Genomic DNA, 13,605 nt, shown 5'->3' on the forward strand with positions numbered 1-13,605 from the left:
CCTTTTAATTCCTTCACGCTCCCGTCATAAAAAATATCCGTTACAGTAATCGGTACGACTCTTGAAAACCAAAACAGCCCGTTGTTCTCCACAAACATTTCTTCACTTCAAAAGGCGTCATTTTCCCGAAATAACAGAATGTCAAATTCAGATGCAAAAAAACAAACAAAAAAAGATTTTGTTTGCATTCAAGTACCGGTTTTCACTGCAAAAAAAGTTTGAGTTTTGTATTATGATCCGGTGCGGCAGCATTAAAAATGTACGTCATTAAATTGGAATGTCAGAATAAATGAAAACCGACGAGACGGCTGTACAAAATTCATGAATGCTGCGATTCCCAACCATGGAGATCATCGTTGAAATGAACTTATCCAATTTCACATAATTGCTCATAAAATTACATCATTGAGTACAAAAAAAATTGCATCTTTATTCATCCATCCTTGCCAGCGACATATCGTGACGTGCGGAATTTTTAAGGGCGCTTTCTGTCGCTGACGCACAATTAAAAGTGGGCGCCCTTTTCACATTGAGACGAGATCGTTATTTTCACTTTACGGAATCAAACTTGCGATGCAGTACTTTTGTTTTCTACTGTGATGTTTTCTTCTTACAAAATACTGCACGTGCTGTGTATGGAAGTAAATGAGTGCCACCGGGATTCGAATTTCAAATGAAACGTGATCACATTTTCAATCGTTGCGGCAATTCGCTGTGTGAAATTCACCGTCTGTGCCACCGGGCAGGGTCACTTCGGGTCAGAACCGAACAGCCAGCCAATTGCAGTTGCGCTTTTGGTCACGTGACGTCACATACTAGGAAAGCGCAACTGGATTGGCTGGCTGTTCGGTTCTGACCTGAAGTGACCCGGCCCGGTGGCACAGACGGTGAATTTCACACAGCGAATTGCAGCAACGATTGAAAATGTGATCACGTTTCATTTCAAATTCAAATCCCGGTGGCACTCATTTACTTCCATAGTTTTGGCTCGGTAAAGGTCGGGGAAAAAACGGCACCGATGCGCTCTGCGGCTGAGTCGGAAAAGGAACTGAAAAAGAGAGAGCAACACGCCAGGAGATGGGGGTGTAGAGAGCTCGTGCACCGACGTCATAAAAATCACGTGACTTTTGTTTACGTCGCCATATTGCCGGTGTAGCAACGCTAAGTCGGTTGGAGGCGACGCGACACGACGCCCGGTATCTTGTCCTGTGCCGTTAGACATTTAGCAGGTGAAAATAAACGAAGGTGCGTGAAAAAAATGAGATAAACTCAGCATAGTCGAGATTTTCGCCGATAAGAAAGTGGACTGTTAACCCGCTTCCGCTTGTCTTGGACAACTGGATCAACACACCGATCTGGTGATTAAGTCGTCGAGATTCACACGGAAAAGTTTGAAAGCGTATAAAAGTCTGGACGCATACAAATACTTTGTTGCTCGATCTGTTCTCAACGGGGAGACGGCTCGCGAACGCGGAAGCGTACTCGGCCACACGTTAACCTTTGCCGGAATCCATCGATGTTTTCCAGCTCGTATTCTATACAAACACCAATATTGAAATAAATGATGCCTGGTTTTACACAAACTCGCATTCATGAACGATGATTGGGGAAAAAAAGACGACGTGTTTTCGGCTCACGAACGCGGAAGCGTACTCGGCTACACGTTAACCTTTGCCGGAATCCATCGATCTTTTCAGATAATATTCAATACAAATACCAATATTTGAATAAATGACCCCTGATTTTCCACGAGCTCACATTCATTAACTGTGATTGGGGAAAAAAAGACGACCGGTTGAGAGCTCGTGAACGCGGAAGCGTATTCGGCTACACGTTAACCTTTGCCGAAAGCCATCGATCTTTTCAGATGGTATTGAATACAAATACCAATATTTAAATAAATGACCCATGGTTTTACATAAACTCTCATTCATTAACTATGATCGGAAAAAAAAAAGACTGTGTTTTCGGTTCGTGAACGCGGAAGCGTATTCGGCTACACGTTAACCTTTGCCGAAAGCCATCGATCTTTTCAGATGGTATTGAATACAAATACCAATATTTAAATAAATGACCCATGGTTTTACATAAACTCTCATTCATTAACTATGATCGGAAAAAAAAAAGACTGTGTTTTCGGTTCGTGAACGCGGAAGCGTATTCGGCTACACGTTAACCTTTGCCGAAAGCCATCGATCTTTTCAGATGGTATTGAATACAAATACCAATATTTAAATAAATGACCCATGGTTTTACATAAACTCTCATTCATTAACTATGATTCTAAAAAAAAAAGAGCACGCGGAGTCGGCTCCCCTGTACACGGAAGTGTATTGCGGTCACAAACTATGCTAGCGCCAAACTAACGCTAGCGCCACACTAACAGGCTCGGTTTAAAAAAACCATAGCGGTAAAAATCACTGAGACACGGCAGTAACACGCTAGCACAGCGGTAACAGGGCCGGACCGGTAAAAGTCACTTCCTCGGCACATTTATTCCATCGGTCTCATACCTCTAAACCTCTCTGCGACAGACGGTTTATTTTCTTTTTTTTAAAAAAATACGCATTGTTCTGAAATGAGTCAACTTGGAATTATAAGTACTTCTTGGTAATTTGAGATTGACAGGAATAATTCCTACCTGAAATGAAACGATCGCTACACAGGCGTGAGTGTATCTGGGTTCACGTTTAATTGCCGAAATCCATCGATATTTTCTCGTATTTTCATCTGGTATTCCATGAAATGACCTCTTTGAATATCTGTCTCGTCCGTTGTGACAACCAAATATCGGGAATTGTCAAAATTCTCCTCCGCTTCAACGTCCCCCACACTGTCGAGCGGATCTTTTTGACCTGCAATATGGCGCCGTGAAAACGGCGACGTCACCTGCACGAGCTCCATAACGCGGTCCATCGTACCATACTCTGGCCTAAAACAGGGACGATATATTTACTATTTGCTTGGAGGGGAAATTCCTTCCCTTGCTGGCTTTGAATGTTTGCGAATGCGAATCTGCAAGTTTATTGGCACACATTTAATAAACATTTATAACCGTTTGGAAACAAATAGGATTGTGCTAAAAAAAAAAAAAAAAAAAGGGACTTCTGTTGCTGGTAAAAAGAAGCCGTGACGGAGCCATTCCGCACATTCCGTTGTGAAATGTAAAAACCATACACACTCTCACACACACACACACACACACACAAACTCCTTTGAATCAAGTTATTTGTATACGCCGAGCTCCCATATTTGTTCATAACCGCGTGTGCGGCTTAGCGTGATTCACGAGTTCGAATACTGACGTTTGCCACGGAAACACCACCCCCAGTAAAACCACTCGCTGTGCGCGGGTCAGCGCTTGTTGGCTTGACCCGCGCACCTACTGTCAATATTCTGTGTACGTGCCGCTCACAAGCCTCCACACCGCAGGCACGTCAGTAAATTAATAAAAAAAAATATGAGTGCGCGGTGCGGGTCTATAAGTAAAATTGTGTTTGTGCCAAGTGTGTGTTTTTGTTTCCAAAGTCTGCTGCGCTCCTATACTGTGTTCTCGTCCACCTTGGAATCCTCGTCCGGTTTTCCGGCGTCGGGCGGATCGTCGGGTGCGGCGCGGGCGTCCTCGTCCGCGGCGGGGCCCTTGGAGGGCGAGGCGGAGGCCAGCATGGCGGCGCGCTCCTCCTCGGCCTCCCGCCGCTCCCCCTTCTCCTCGGCCTTCTTCTCGCGCGCCAGCAGCCTGTAGTTGATGCCCATCCCCACGAACAGGAAGAGGCTGGCCACGATGAGGATGACGCCGGACGAGATGTACGTGTAGTTGTAATGTTGGTAGTAGCTGTAGAAGCTTCCTGCGGGGACGCGGAAGGAAACGGCAGCACGTGAGCTCGGGACTTTGAGCCCGATTTAATACGACAAAAGACAGCAGACAAGCTGACATAAACTGAAAATGATGACAAAAGGTTAGATTTGTCGGATTTGGGGTTACACCACCGGAGATAAGATTTAGCTGCTTTTCCCTCCAGCCAGCCATTTCCGAGCCGCTTATCCTCACGAGGGTCGCGGGAGTGCCGGGGCCTACCCCGGCTGTCAACGGGCAGGAGGCGGTGTACACCCTGAACTGGTCGCCGGCCAATCGCAGGGCACATAGAGAGACAGAAGTCGTGCTCACAATCACACCGACGGGGCAATTTAGAGTCCCCGATTAACGCATGTTTTCGGGATGTGGGAGGAAACCGGAGTGCCCACCCGGAGAAAACCCCCGCCGGGACGGGGAGAATACGTGAAATCCGCGCAGGCAGGGCCGGGATTTGAACCGCAGTCACCAGAACTGTGAAGCCAGCACGCTAACGAAGTTCTTTTACCTTCTTTTTTTTTTTTTTTTTTTATTTCCCTAAATTAACCCTGCAGTACCTGCGAGTGAGGAGGATGACAAAAAATTACATAATTTATCATGGGAGTTGGATTCTATAACTCCTTAGATAAGTAAAAAAAAAAAAAAAAAAAAGTATTTTTCTATACAAATGTATTGTATATTAAAGATATATTTCCTGCGTAATCAATCCATCCATTTTCTTGGCCACTTATCCACACGAGGGTCGCGGGAGTGCTGGAGCCTATCCCAGCTGTCAACGGGCAGGAGGCGGGGTACACCCTGAACTGGTCGCCAGCCAATCGCAGGGCACATGGAGACAAACAGGCGCACTCACAATCTCACCTATGGGCAATTTAGAATGTCCAATTAATGTTTCATGTTTTTAAGAATGTTGGAAGAAACCGGAGTGGCCACCCGGAGAAAAGCCACGTAGGCACAGGGGAGAACATGCAAACTCCGCACAGGCGGGGCCGGGATTGAACCGGGGACCTCAGAACTGTGAAGCCGACGCTGGCCCACTTCACGCGTAATACCAATCCCAAAATATCCCCAAGGTGTAAGTATTCCTTTCGTCCACTGGGGGTCGCCATCCCCACATTCCGCAACCCGGCGAGCATCAGCGACGGCGTCGGAATGTCGGAATGTTGTTGTTACGTTAAGGCGGCAGCGCCCACCTGTCAGCGGGGGGCCGAGCAAGACGGGGGCGCACTCCACGATGGTGACCAGGCCCACGGCGGACGAGAACCTCTGCGCGCCCACCAGGTCCATCAGCGTCTCGAAGAGCACCGAGCTCAGCCAGCCGAAGGCGAAGCCGAAGAAGACGGCGTATACCACGAACCCCGTGTAGTCTTCGGAGAGCGGGGCCATCACGTGGCACACGCCGTTGTAGAGGACGGCGGCGGCGAAGAAGTACTGCACCCGGGGTCGGACCCACTTGGTGTTGGCCAGCAGGCCCATGGAGGGCCGGGCGAACATGTCGACGAACGCCAGCACGGAGAGCAGGAAGGCCGCCTTCTCCTTGCTGACGTCTTTGCTCTTGGCGAAGTTGGACAGGAAGACGAGCGGCGCGAAGAGTCCGAAGAACATGACCACGTTGCCCATCAAGTAGAGCAGGAAGCCGCGGTGCTTGAAGAGCGTCAAGTCGATGAAGGAGTTGACGGTCTGCAGCGCCGTCTTCTTGGGGGCCGCCGGGTCGGGCTCGGGGGGCCGCGGTTTGGGTCCGATGGGGCGCATGAGCGAGCCGGCCACGCAGCAGTTGAGCAGGAGCCCCCCCAGGATGAGGAAGCTGCCCCTCCAGCCGAACTCGTCGTACAGCCACGAGTTGAGCGGGGCCAGCGTGGACAGGAAGACCGGGCTGCCGGCCATGGCGATGCCGTTGGCGATGGGTCGCCGCTTGTAGAAGTACTTGCCGATCATCGTGAGGGCCGGATTGAGGTTGAACGCCAGTCCTAATCCTGGAGAGGGAGAGAGTTGGAAACATCGCCGAAGAGAACCAGACGCTCGGCAAATCACACCGCCGACCTCCGACCACGCCGATGAAGAAGTAGAGCTGCGGCACCGTGTTGCAGAAGGAGGCGGCGACCAGTCCCGAGCCGGCCAGGCAGCCGCCCAGCAGGATGATGGGTCGACTGCCGAATCTGTTCACCAGGATGCTGCTGATCGGACCTGAGGGCACGGAAACGGGGCGGGAGAATCGGTGCTGGAAACGTGCGACGGCATCCATCTTTTCTCAACTGTATCGATTCACGGATTCTGCAGTTCGTGACATTCCACTGAGAGTTGAAAGTTTAGCAGTGTGTGGCAGGTTAAGTGTATGAGACCTAATACATAAAGTATATAATATGAACATGATGTATATAGACGTGAAAATGAAATGTAAAGGTTACATTAAGGAGTATTGACGAGAAATGATAAGTGAGAGCAGCTGAGCGTTCCTGCAACGGGAGAATCTTTGACGATCAGACAATTCTGTCCATCCATTATCTTTGGCCACTTATCCTCACAAGGGAGTGCTGGAGCCTATCCCAGCTGTCAACGGGCAGGAGGCGGGGTACACCCTGAACTGGTCGCCGGCCAATCGCAGGGCACATGGGCACAAACAGTCGCGCTCACAATCACACCAAGGGGCAATTTTAGAGTGTCCGATTAATGTTGCATGTTTTTGGGATGTGGGAGGAAACCGGAGTGCCCGGAGAAAACCCAGAACATGCAAACTCCGCACAGACGGGGGCCGGGATTGAAACCCGGGACCTCAGAACTGTGAGGCCGACGCTTTACCAGCTGATCCACTGTGACACCCCAGGATCAGATAATTTTCCCATATGTTAAGTAAGAGGAAAAAAAAAAGTGAATTTAGAACGGAATAATTTATGCAGCGGCACGGTGACTGTGGTTCAAATCCCGGCCATTCCTGCCTGCGTGGATTTCACATGTTCTCCCCGTGCCTGTGTGGCTTTTCTCCGGGTGGTCACTCCGGTTTCCTCCCACATCCCAAAAACATGTGTTAATCGTGGACTCTAAATTGTCCCAAGGTGTGATTGTGAGCGCGACTGTTTGTGCCCATGTGCCCTGCGATTGGCCGGCGACCAGTTCAGGGTGTACCCCTGCCTCCGGCCTGTTGACAGCTGGGATAGGCTCCAGCATTCCACGTGACCCTCGTGAGGATAAGCGCCAAAGAAAATGGATGGATGCATGGATGTTACATTAGGAGTATAGACGATGAGAAATACGTGAGACCAGTTGAGTACTCCTGCAACAGGAGAACTTTTGAGGATAAGACAATTTTTCCACAGATTAAGTAAGCGAAAAAAAAAAATAATTTTTTGCATCAGGAATCACTGATCATGTAGTGATACACATGCAGCGTGGGATCGATTCCCGCTCGGTGACGGTGTCGATATCTGGCGACCAGTTCGGGATGCAGCGAGCTGGGATCGGCTCCAGCTTTCCCGCGCGACGCTTGTGAGGACAAGCGGCTTGGATAACGGCCACGAGATTAACGCATCCAAAACTGTGACGAAAAACGGCGACATTCCCTTCTCACCAAGAGGTGGTGCTGTGTTGTCAAAAATGAAACAACCCCCCTCCCCAAAAAAAAAAAAAAAAAAAGGGGCACGAGGTTGCATAATTGTCATGTCGAGAACCAAAGAATGACGGCAGTCGGTCGGAGGAGACCTTGACCTCAAACGCGGCCGACTCGATTTGGAAGCGAAGTCGGCCTCACACCGCGTCCGACCGACGTCACGAGAGCAGAAAGAGGACGAGGAGGAGGAGGAGGAGGCCCAGAGACGAATCACCCGTCGGGCCTCTGTTGCGTGCCGAGCTGCCGACGAATGGACTCGCACGCGGATTCGACGTCCACCGACCCCGCCCCCCCACCCCCGAACACAAAGTACAAGAGCAGACGGGCCCGCAAAAGGGACCGCGAAAGCGCTGTCGGCAAATACCGACCCGCTCGTTTGCTTGCGAACAAACACGCGACTGCATCGTGAGGCAAAGACAAACACGAGCGACGACAACGCCTCGGAAAAATAGTTCCTGATTTTTAATTCGGTTTTTGCAAGTTTGAACGTTTCGGGTCGTCAAACTAAAACTACAACCAAATTCACCTTCTAAATGATTTTATTGATGTGGGCGACACCAAGTGGAAAAAAAATACATTTCCCAAGATCCCTCGCTGAATCGAACTCGACCAGTCACACCCTCTGGCCGGGCGCTAGCGCCAGATTTGTTGAATCAAGAAATCACTGAAATAGTAAACGAAAATGGGAAAAAGTACAGTCAAGACTCGGTTCTCAAGTCGCTTTTCCAACGAAAATTTTGACATTTCTTTGCTTCTTTTCAAACGAAAATTTGGACTTTTTTTTTTTTTTTTTGCTTCTGTTTTCGAATGGAAATCGGTACTCGAAGGTCCCCGTTTTCGAACAAATTGTTTTTCTGATGAAAATGTTGACATCTTTTTGCTTGTTTTCGAACGAAAATTGCTACTCGAACGTTTTTGAACAAATCGGTTTTCGAACGAAAATTTGGAAATTTTTTTTGCTTCTTTTTAAACAAACAAACAAATTGATACTCGAACGTACAAGTTTTCGAATGAAAATTTTGACATTTTTGGCTTCTCTTTTCAAACGAAAATCGGTACTCGAACGTCCCCGTTTTCGAACAAATCGGTTTTCGGACGAAAATTTTGACATTTTTTTTGCTTCTGTTTTTGAACGAAAATTGGTACTCGAACATCCCGGTTTTCGAAGAAATCGGTTTTTGGACGAAAATGTTGACATTTTTTTGCTTCTGTTTTTGAACGAAAATCGGTACTCGAACGTCCCCGTTTTCGAACAAATCGGTTTTCTGATGAAAATGTTGACATTTTTTTGCTTGTTTTCAAACGAAAAGTGGTACTTGAACGTCCCCGTTCGAAAAAAGTCGGTTTTCGAACGAAAATTTTTAGTTTTTTGCTTCTGTTTTCGAACGAAAATCAGTACCCGAACGTCCCCGTTTTTGAACAATCGGTTTTCGAACAAAAATTTTGACATTTTTTTGCTTCTGTTTTTGAACGAAAATTGGTACTCGAACATCCCGGTTTTCGAAGAAATCGGTTTTTGGACGAAAATGTTGACATTTTTTTGCTTCTGTTTTTGAACGAAAATCGGTACTCGAACGTCCCCGTTTTCGAACAAATCGGTTTTCTGATGAAAAGTTGACATTTTTTTGCTTGTTTTCAAACGAAAAGTGGTACTTGAACGTCCCCGTTTTCGAAAAAGTCGGTTTTCGAACGAAAATTTTAGTTTTTTGCTTCTGTTTTCGAACGAAAATCAGTACCCGAACGTCCCCGTTTTTGAACAAATCGGTTTTCGAACAAAAATTTTGACATTTTTTTTGCTTCTGTTTTTGAAGAAAAAATTGGTACTCGAAAATCCCGGTTTTCGAAGAAATCGGTTTTGGACGAAAATGTTGACATTTTTTTGCTTCTGTTTTTGAACGAAAATCGGTACTCGAACGTCCCCGTTTTCGAACAAATCGGTTTTCTGATGAAAATGTTGACATTTTTTTGCTTGTTTTCAAACGAAAAGTGGTACTTGAACGTCCCCGTTTTCGAAAAAGTCGGTTTTCGAACGAAAATTTTTAGTTTTTTGCTTCTGTTTTCGAACGAAAATCAGTACCCGAACGTCCCCGTTTTTGAACAAATCGGTTTTCGAACAAAAATTTTGACATTTTTTTTGCTTCTGTTTTTGAACGAAAATTGGTACTCGAACATCCCGGTTTTCGAAGAAATCGGTTTTTGGACGAAAATGTTGACATTTTTTTGCTTCTGTTTTTGAACGAAAATCGGTACTCGAACGTCCCCGTTTTCGAACAAATCGGTTTTCTGATGAAAATGTTGACATTTTTTTGCTTGTTTTCAAACGAAAAGTGGTACTTGAACGTCCCCGTTTTCGAAAAAGTCGGTTTTCGAACGAAAATTTTTAGTTTTTTGCTTCTGTTTTCGAACGAAAATCAGTACCCGAACGTCCCCGTTTTTGAACAAATCGGTTTTCGAACAAAAATTTTGACATTTTTTTTGCTTCTGTTTTTGAACGAAAATTGGTACTCGAACATCCCGGTTTTCGAAGAAATCGGTTTTTGGACGAAAATGTTGACATTTTTTTGCTTCTGTTTTTGAACGAAAATCGGTACTCGAACGTCCCCGTTTTCGAACAAATCGGTTTTCTGATGAAAATGTTGACATTTTTTGCTTGTTTTCAAACGAAAATTGGTACTCGAACGTCCCCGTTTTCAAAAAAGTTGGTTTTCAAACGAAAATTTGGAAATTTTTGTTGCTTCTGTTTTCAAACGAAAATCGGTACTCGAACGTCCCCGTTTTTGAAAAAGTTGGTTTTCGAACGAAAATTTTGACATTTTTGTTGCTTCTGTTTTCAAACGAAAATCTGTACTCGAACGTCCCCGTTTTCGAAGAAATCGGTTTTCGGACGAAAATTTTGACATTTTTTTGCTTCTGTTTTTGAACGAAAATCGGTACTCGAACGTCCTCGTTTTCGAACAAATCGGTTTTCTGATGAAAATGTTGACATTTTTTTGCTTGTTTTCAAACGAAAATTGGTACTCGAACGTCCCTGTTTTCGAAAAAGTCGGTTTTCAAACGAAAATTTGGAAAAAATTTTTTGTTTCTGTTTTCAAACGAAAATCGGTACTCGAACGTCCCGTTTTTGAAAAAATCAGTTTTAGAACTAAAATTTTTAGTTTTTTGCTTCTGTTTTCGAACGAAAATCGTACCCGAACGTCCCCGTTTTTGAAAAAATCGGTTTTCGAACAAAAATGTTGACATTTTTTTGCCTCTGTTTTTGAACGAAAATTGGTACTCGAACATCCCAGTTTTTCAAAGAAATCGGTTTTCGGACGAAAATTTTGACATTTTTTTGCTTCTTTTTTGAACAAAAATCGGTACTCGAACGTCCCGGTTTTCGAACAAATCGGTTTTCCGATGAAAATGTTGACATGTTTTTGCTTATTTTCAAACGAAAATTGGTACTCGAACGTCCCCGTTTTTGAAAAAATCGGTTTTCGGACTAAAATTTTTAGTTTTTTGCTTCTGTTTTCGAACGGAAATCATTACCCGAATGTAACTGTTTTCGAACAAATTGGTTTCCGAACAAATTGGTCTTCGAAGGAAAATTTTGACATTTTTTTTCTTGTTTTCAAACGAAAATTGGTACTCGAACGTCCCCGTTTTTGAAAAAGTTGGTTTTCGAACGAAAATTTTGACATTTTTGTTGCTTCTGTTTTCAAACGAAAATCTGTACTCGAACGTCCCCGTTTTCGAAGAAATCGGTTTTCGGACGAAAATTTTGACATTTTTTTGCTTCTGTTTTTGAACGAAAATCGGTACTCGAACGTCCCCGTTTTCGAACAAATCGTTTTCTGATGAAAATGTTGACATTTTTTGCTTGTTTTCAAAACGGAAATTGGTACTCGAACGTCCCTGTTTTAAAAAAGTTGGTTTTCAAACGAAAATTTGGAAATTTTTGTTGCTTCTGTTTTCAAACGAAAATCTGTACTCGAACGTCCCCGTTTTCGAAGAAATCGGTTTTCGGACGAAAATTTTGACATTTTTTTGCTTCTGTTTTTGAACGAAAATCGGTACTCGAACGTCCCCGTTTTCGAACAAATCGGTTTTCTGATGAAAATGTTGACATTTTTTTGCTTGTTTTCAAACGAAAATTGGTACTCGAACGTCCCTGTTTTCGAAAAAGTCGGTTTTCAAACGAAAATTTGGAAAAATTTTTTGTTTCTGTTTTCAAACGAAAATCGGTACTCGAACGTCCCCGTTTTTGAAAAAATCAGTTTTAGAACTAAAATTTTTAGTTTTTTGCTTCTGTTTTCGAACGAAAATCGGTACCCGAACGTCCCCGTTTTCGAACAAATCGGTTTTCGAACAAAAATGTTGACATTTTTTTGCCTCTGTTTTCGAACGAAAATTGGTACTCGAACATCCCAGTTTTCAAAGAAATCGGTTTTCGGACGAAAATTTTGACATTTTTTTGCTTCTGTTTTTGAACAAAAATCGGTACTCGAACGTCCCGGTTTTCGAACAAATCGGTTTTCCGATGAAAATGTTGACATGTTTTTGCTTATTTTCAAACGAAAATTGGTACTCGAACGTCCCCGTTTTTGAAAAAATCGGTTTTCGGACTAAAATTTTTAGTTTTTTGCTTCTGTTTTCGAACGGAAATCATTACCCGAACGTACCTGTTTTCGAACAAATTGGTTTCCGAACAAATTGGTCTTCGAAGGAAAATTTTGACATTTTTTTTCTTGTTTTCAAACGAAAATTGGTACTCGAACGTCCCCGTTTTCGAACAAGTCGGTTTTCAAATGAAAAATTTGACATATTTTTGCTTGTTTTCGAACGAAAATTGGTCCTCGAACGTCCCCGTTTTCGAACAAATATTTTGACATTTTTTTTGCTTGTTTTCAAACAAAAATTGGTACTCGAACGTAGCAGTTTTCGAATGAAAATGTTGACACTTTTTGCTTCTGTTTTTGAGCGAAAATCAGTCCTCGAACGTCCCAGTTTTCGAACAAATCAGTTTACGAACGAAAATTTGGACTTTTTTTTTTTGCTTCTGTTTTCAAACGAAAACCGGGACTCAAACGCCCCAGACAAAACCCGGAAATAACATATAGCGCACGGCGCTAGCAACTGACCCACCCACAATGTGTTTTGTTATTGTCAATTCAAACGCCCCCCCGAAAAAATACCTGGAAATGACATAAAGCGCGCGGCGCAACCAGCGCACTTGTATGTACAAAACAGCCTCTGTCCATAGACGTGTCCCAGTAGCGACGATTGTTTTTCATTCTTATCAAGGACTACCGTATTTAACCCCCAATCATGGCTAGAAAGAAAGCAAGTTGCTTGTTTAAAGGGATTCTGCACTTTTGTTGATAAAAAAAAGTCGGGGGCCGAGTCGCTACAGATACGGCAATGCGCTCCCAGCCTAGTGTACTCTACCACTAAAGCATACATTTAAAGCAAAAAATAAATGTGTTTCTTCAATGATTTTATGAAATAAAGTATTCAAACGATACATGTATTCCTACTATGCAGTTTATGATCAGGAAAAGCTCATAAAAATGCTTTAAAAAGCCACATTTTTTAGGCTCGGAACACATTATTTCTTTTTCCATTCATTGTAATGGGAAACATCGATTCGGTTTTCGAACAATTCACTTTTTTGAACCGTTTTCCGGAACAGATTTTGGTCCTGAACCGAGGCAACACTGTAGCTCAAAATCACGACCCAAGCAAATTCCGGGACAAATTATAATTGGGCGGCACGGTGGGGCAGCTGCAAAGCGTTGGCATCACAGTTCTGAGGACCCGCTGTGTTAATTGGATACTCCGAAATTGCCCGTAGGTGCGATTGTGAATGCGATTGTTGTCTGTCTCTATGTGACATGCGATTGGCTGGCAACCAGTTCAGGGTGTAGCCTGCCTGCTACCCGATGACAGTTGGGATAGACTCCAGCGTTGCCCCCACCCTTGTGGGGATAAGCGGCTCAGAAATTGGAAGGATGGAAACAGACTAACACTGTTGCTATTTATTATTCCATTGGTCAATACAGTAGAGCCTCAGTTCTCGACCACAATCTGTTCTCGAAGGCGCTTCGAAAACCGAATCAACCGCCGCGCGCGATTGGTTATTTCCGGGTTTCGTCGGGGGGCCTCCGAGTACCGA

At 44.6% G+C, this 13,605-nt stretch overlaps 1 protein-coding gene across 1 annotated transcript in view; it reads right to left on the reverse strand.

Moving 5' to 3' along the window:
- The window catches only part of LOC133514052 (monocarboxylate transporter 1-like), a 29,757-nt gene continuing 16,152 nt past the window's right edge, over positions 1-13,605 (reverse strand). The window contains exons 3-5 of the mRNA XM_061845314.1: positions 5,891-6,034; positions 5,044-5,823; positions 1-3,845 (exon numbers count right to left, since the gene is read on the reverse strand). Of these exons, the coding sequence (XP_061701298.1) occupies positions 3,541-3,845; positions 5,044-5,823; positions 5,891-6,034 (1,229 nt within the window). The 3' untranslated portion in view covers positions 1-3,540. The remainder of the gene's footprint in view (positions 3,846-5,043; positions 5,824-5,890; positions 6,035-13,605) is intronic.

The sequence above is a fragment of the Syngnathoides biaculeatus genome, chromosome 2 (assembly GCF_019802595.1).
Source record: "Syngnathoides biaculeatus isolate LvHL_M chromosome 2, ASM1980259v1, whole genome shotgun sequence".
In the NCBI taxonomy this organism is placed as follows: domain Eukaryota; kingdom Metazoa; phylum Chordata; class Actinopteri; order Syngnathiformes; family Syngnathidae; genus Syngnathoides; species Syngnathoides biaculeatus.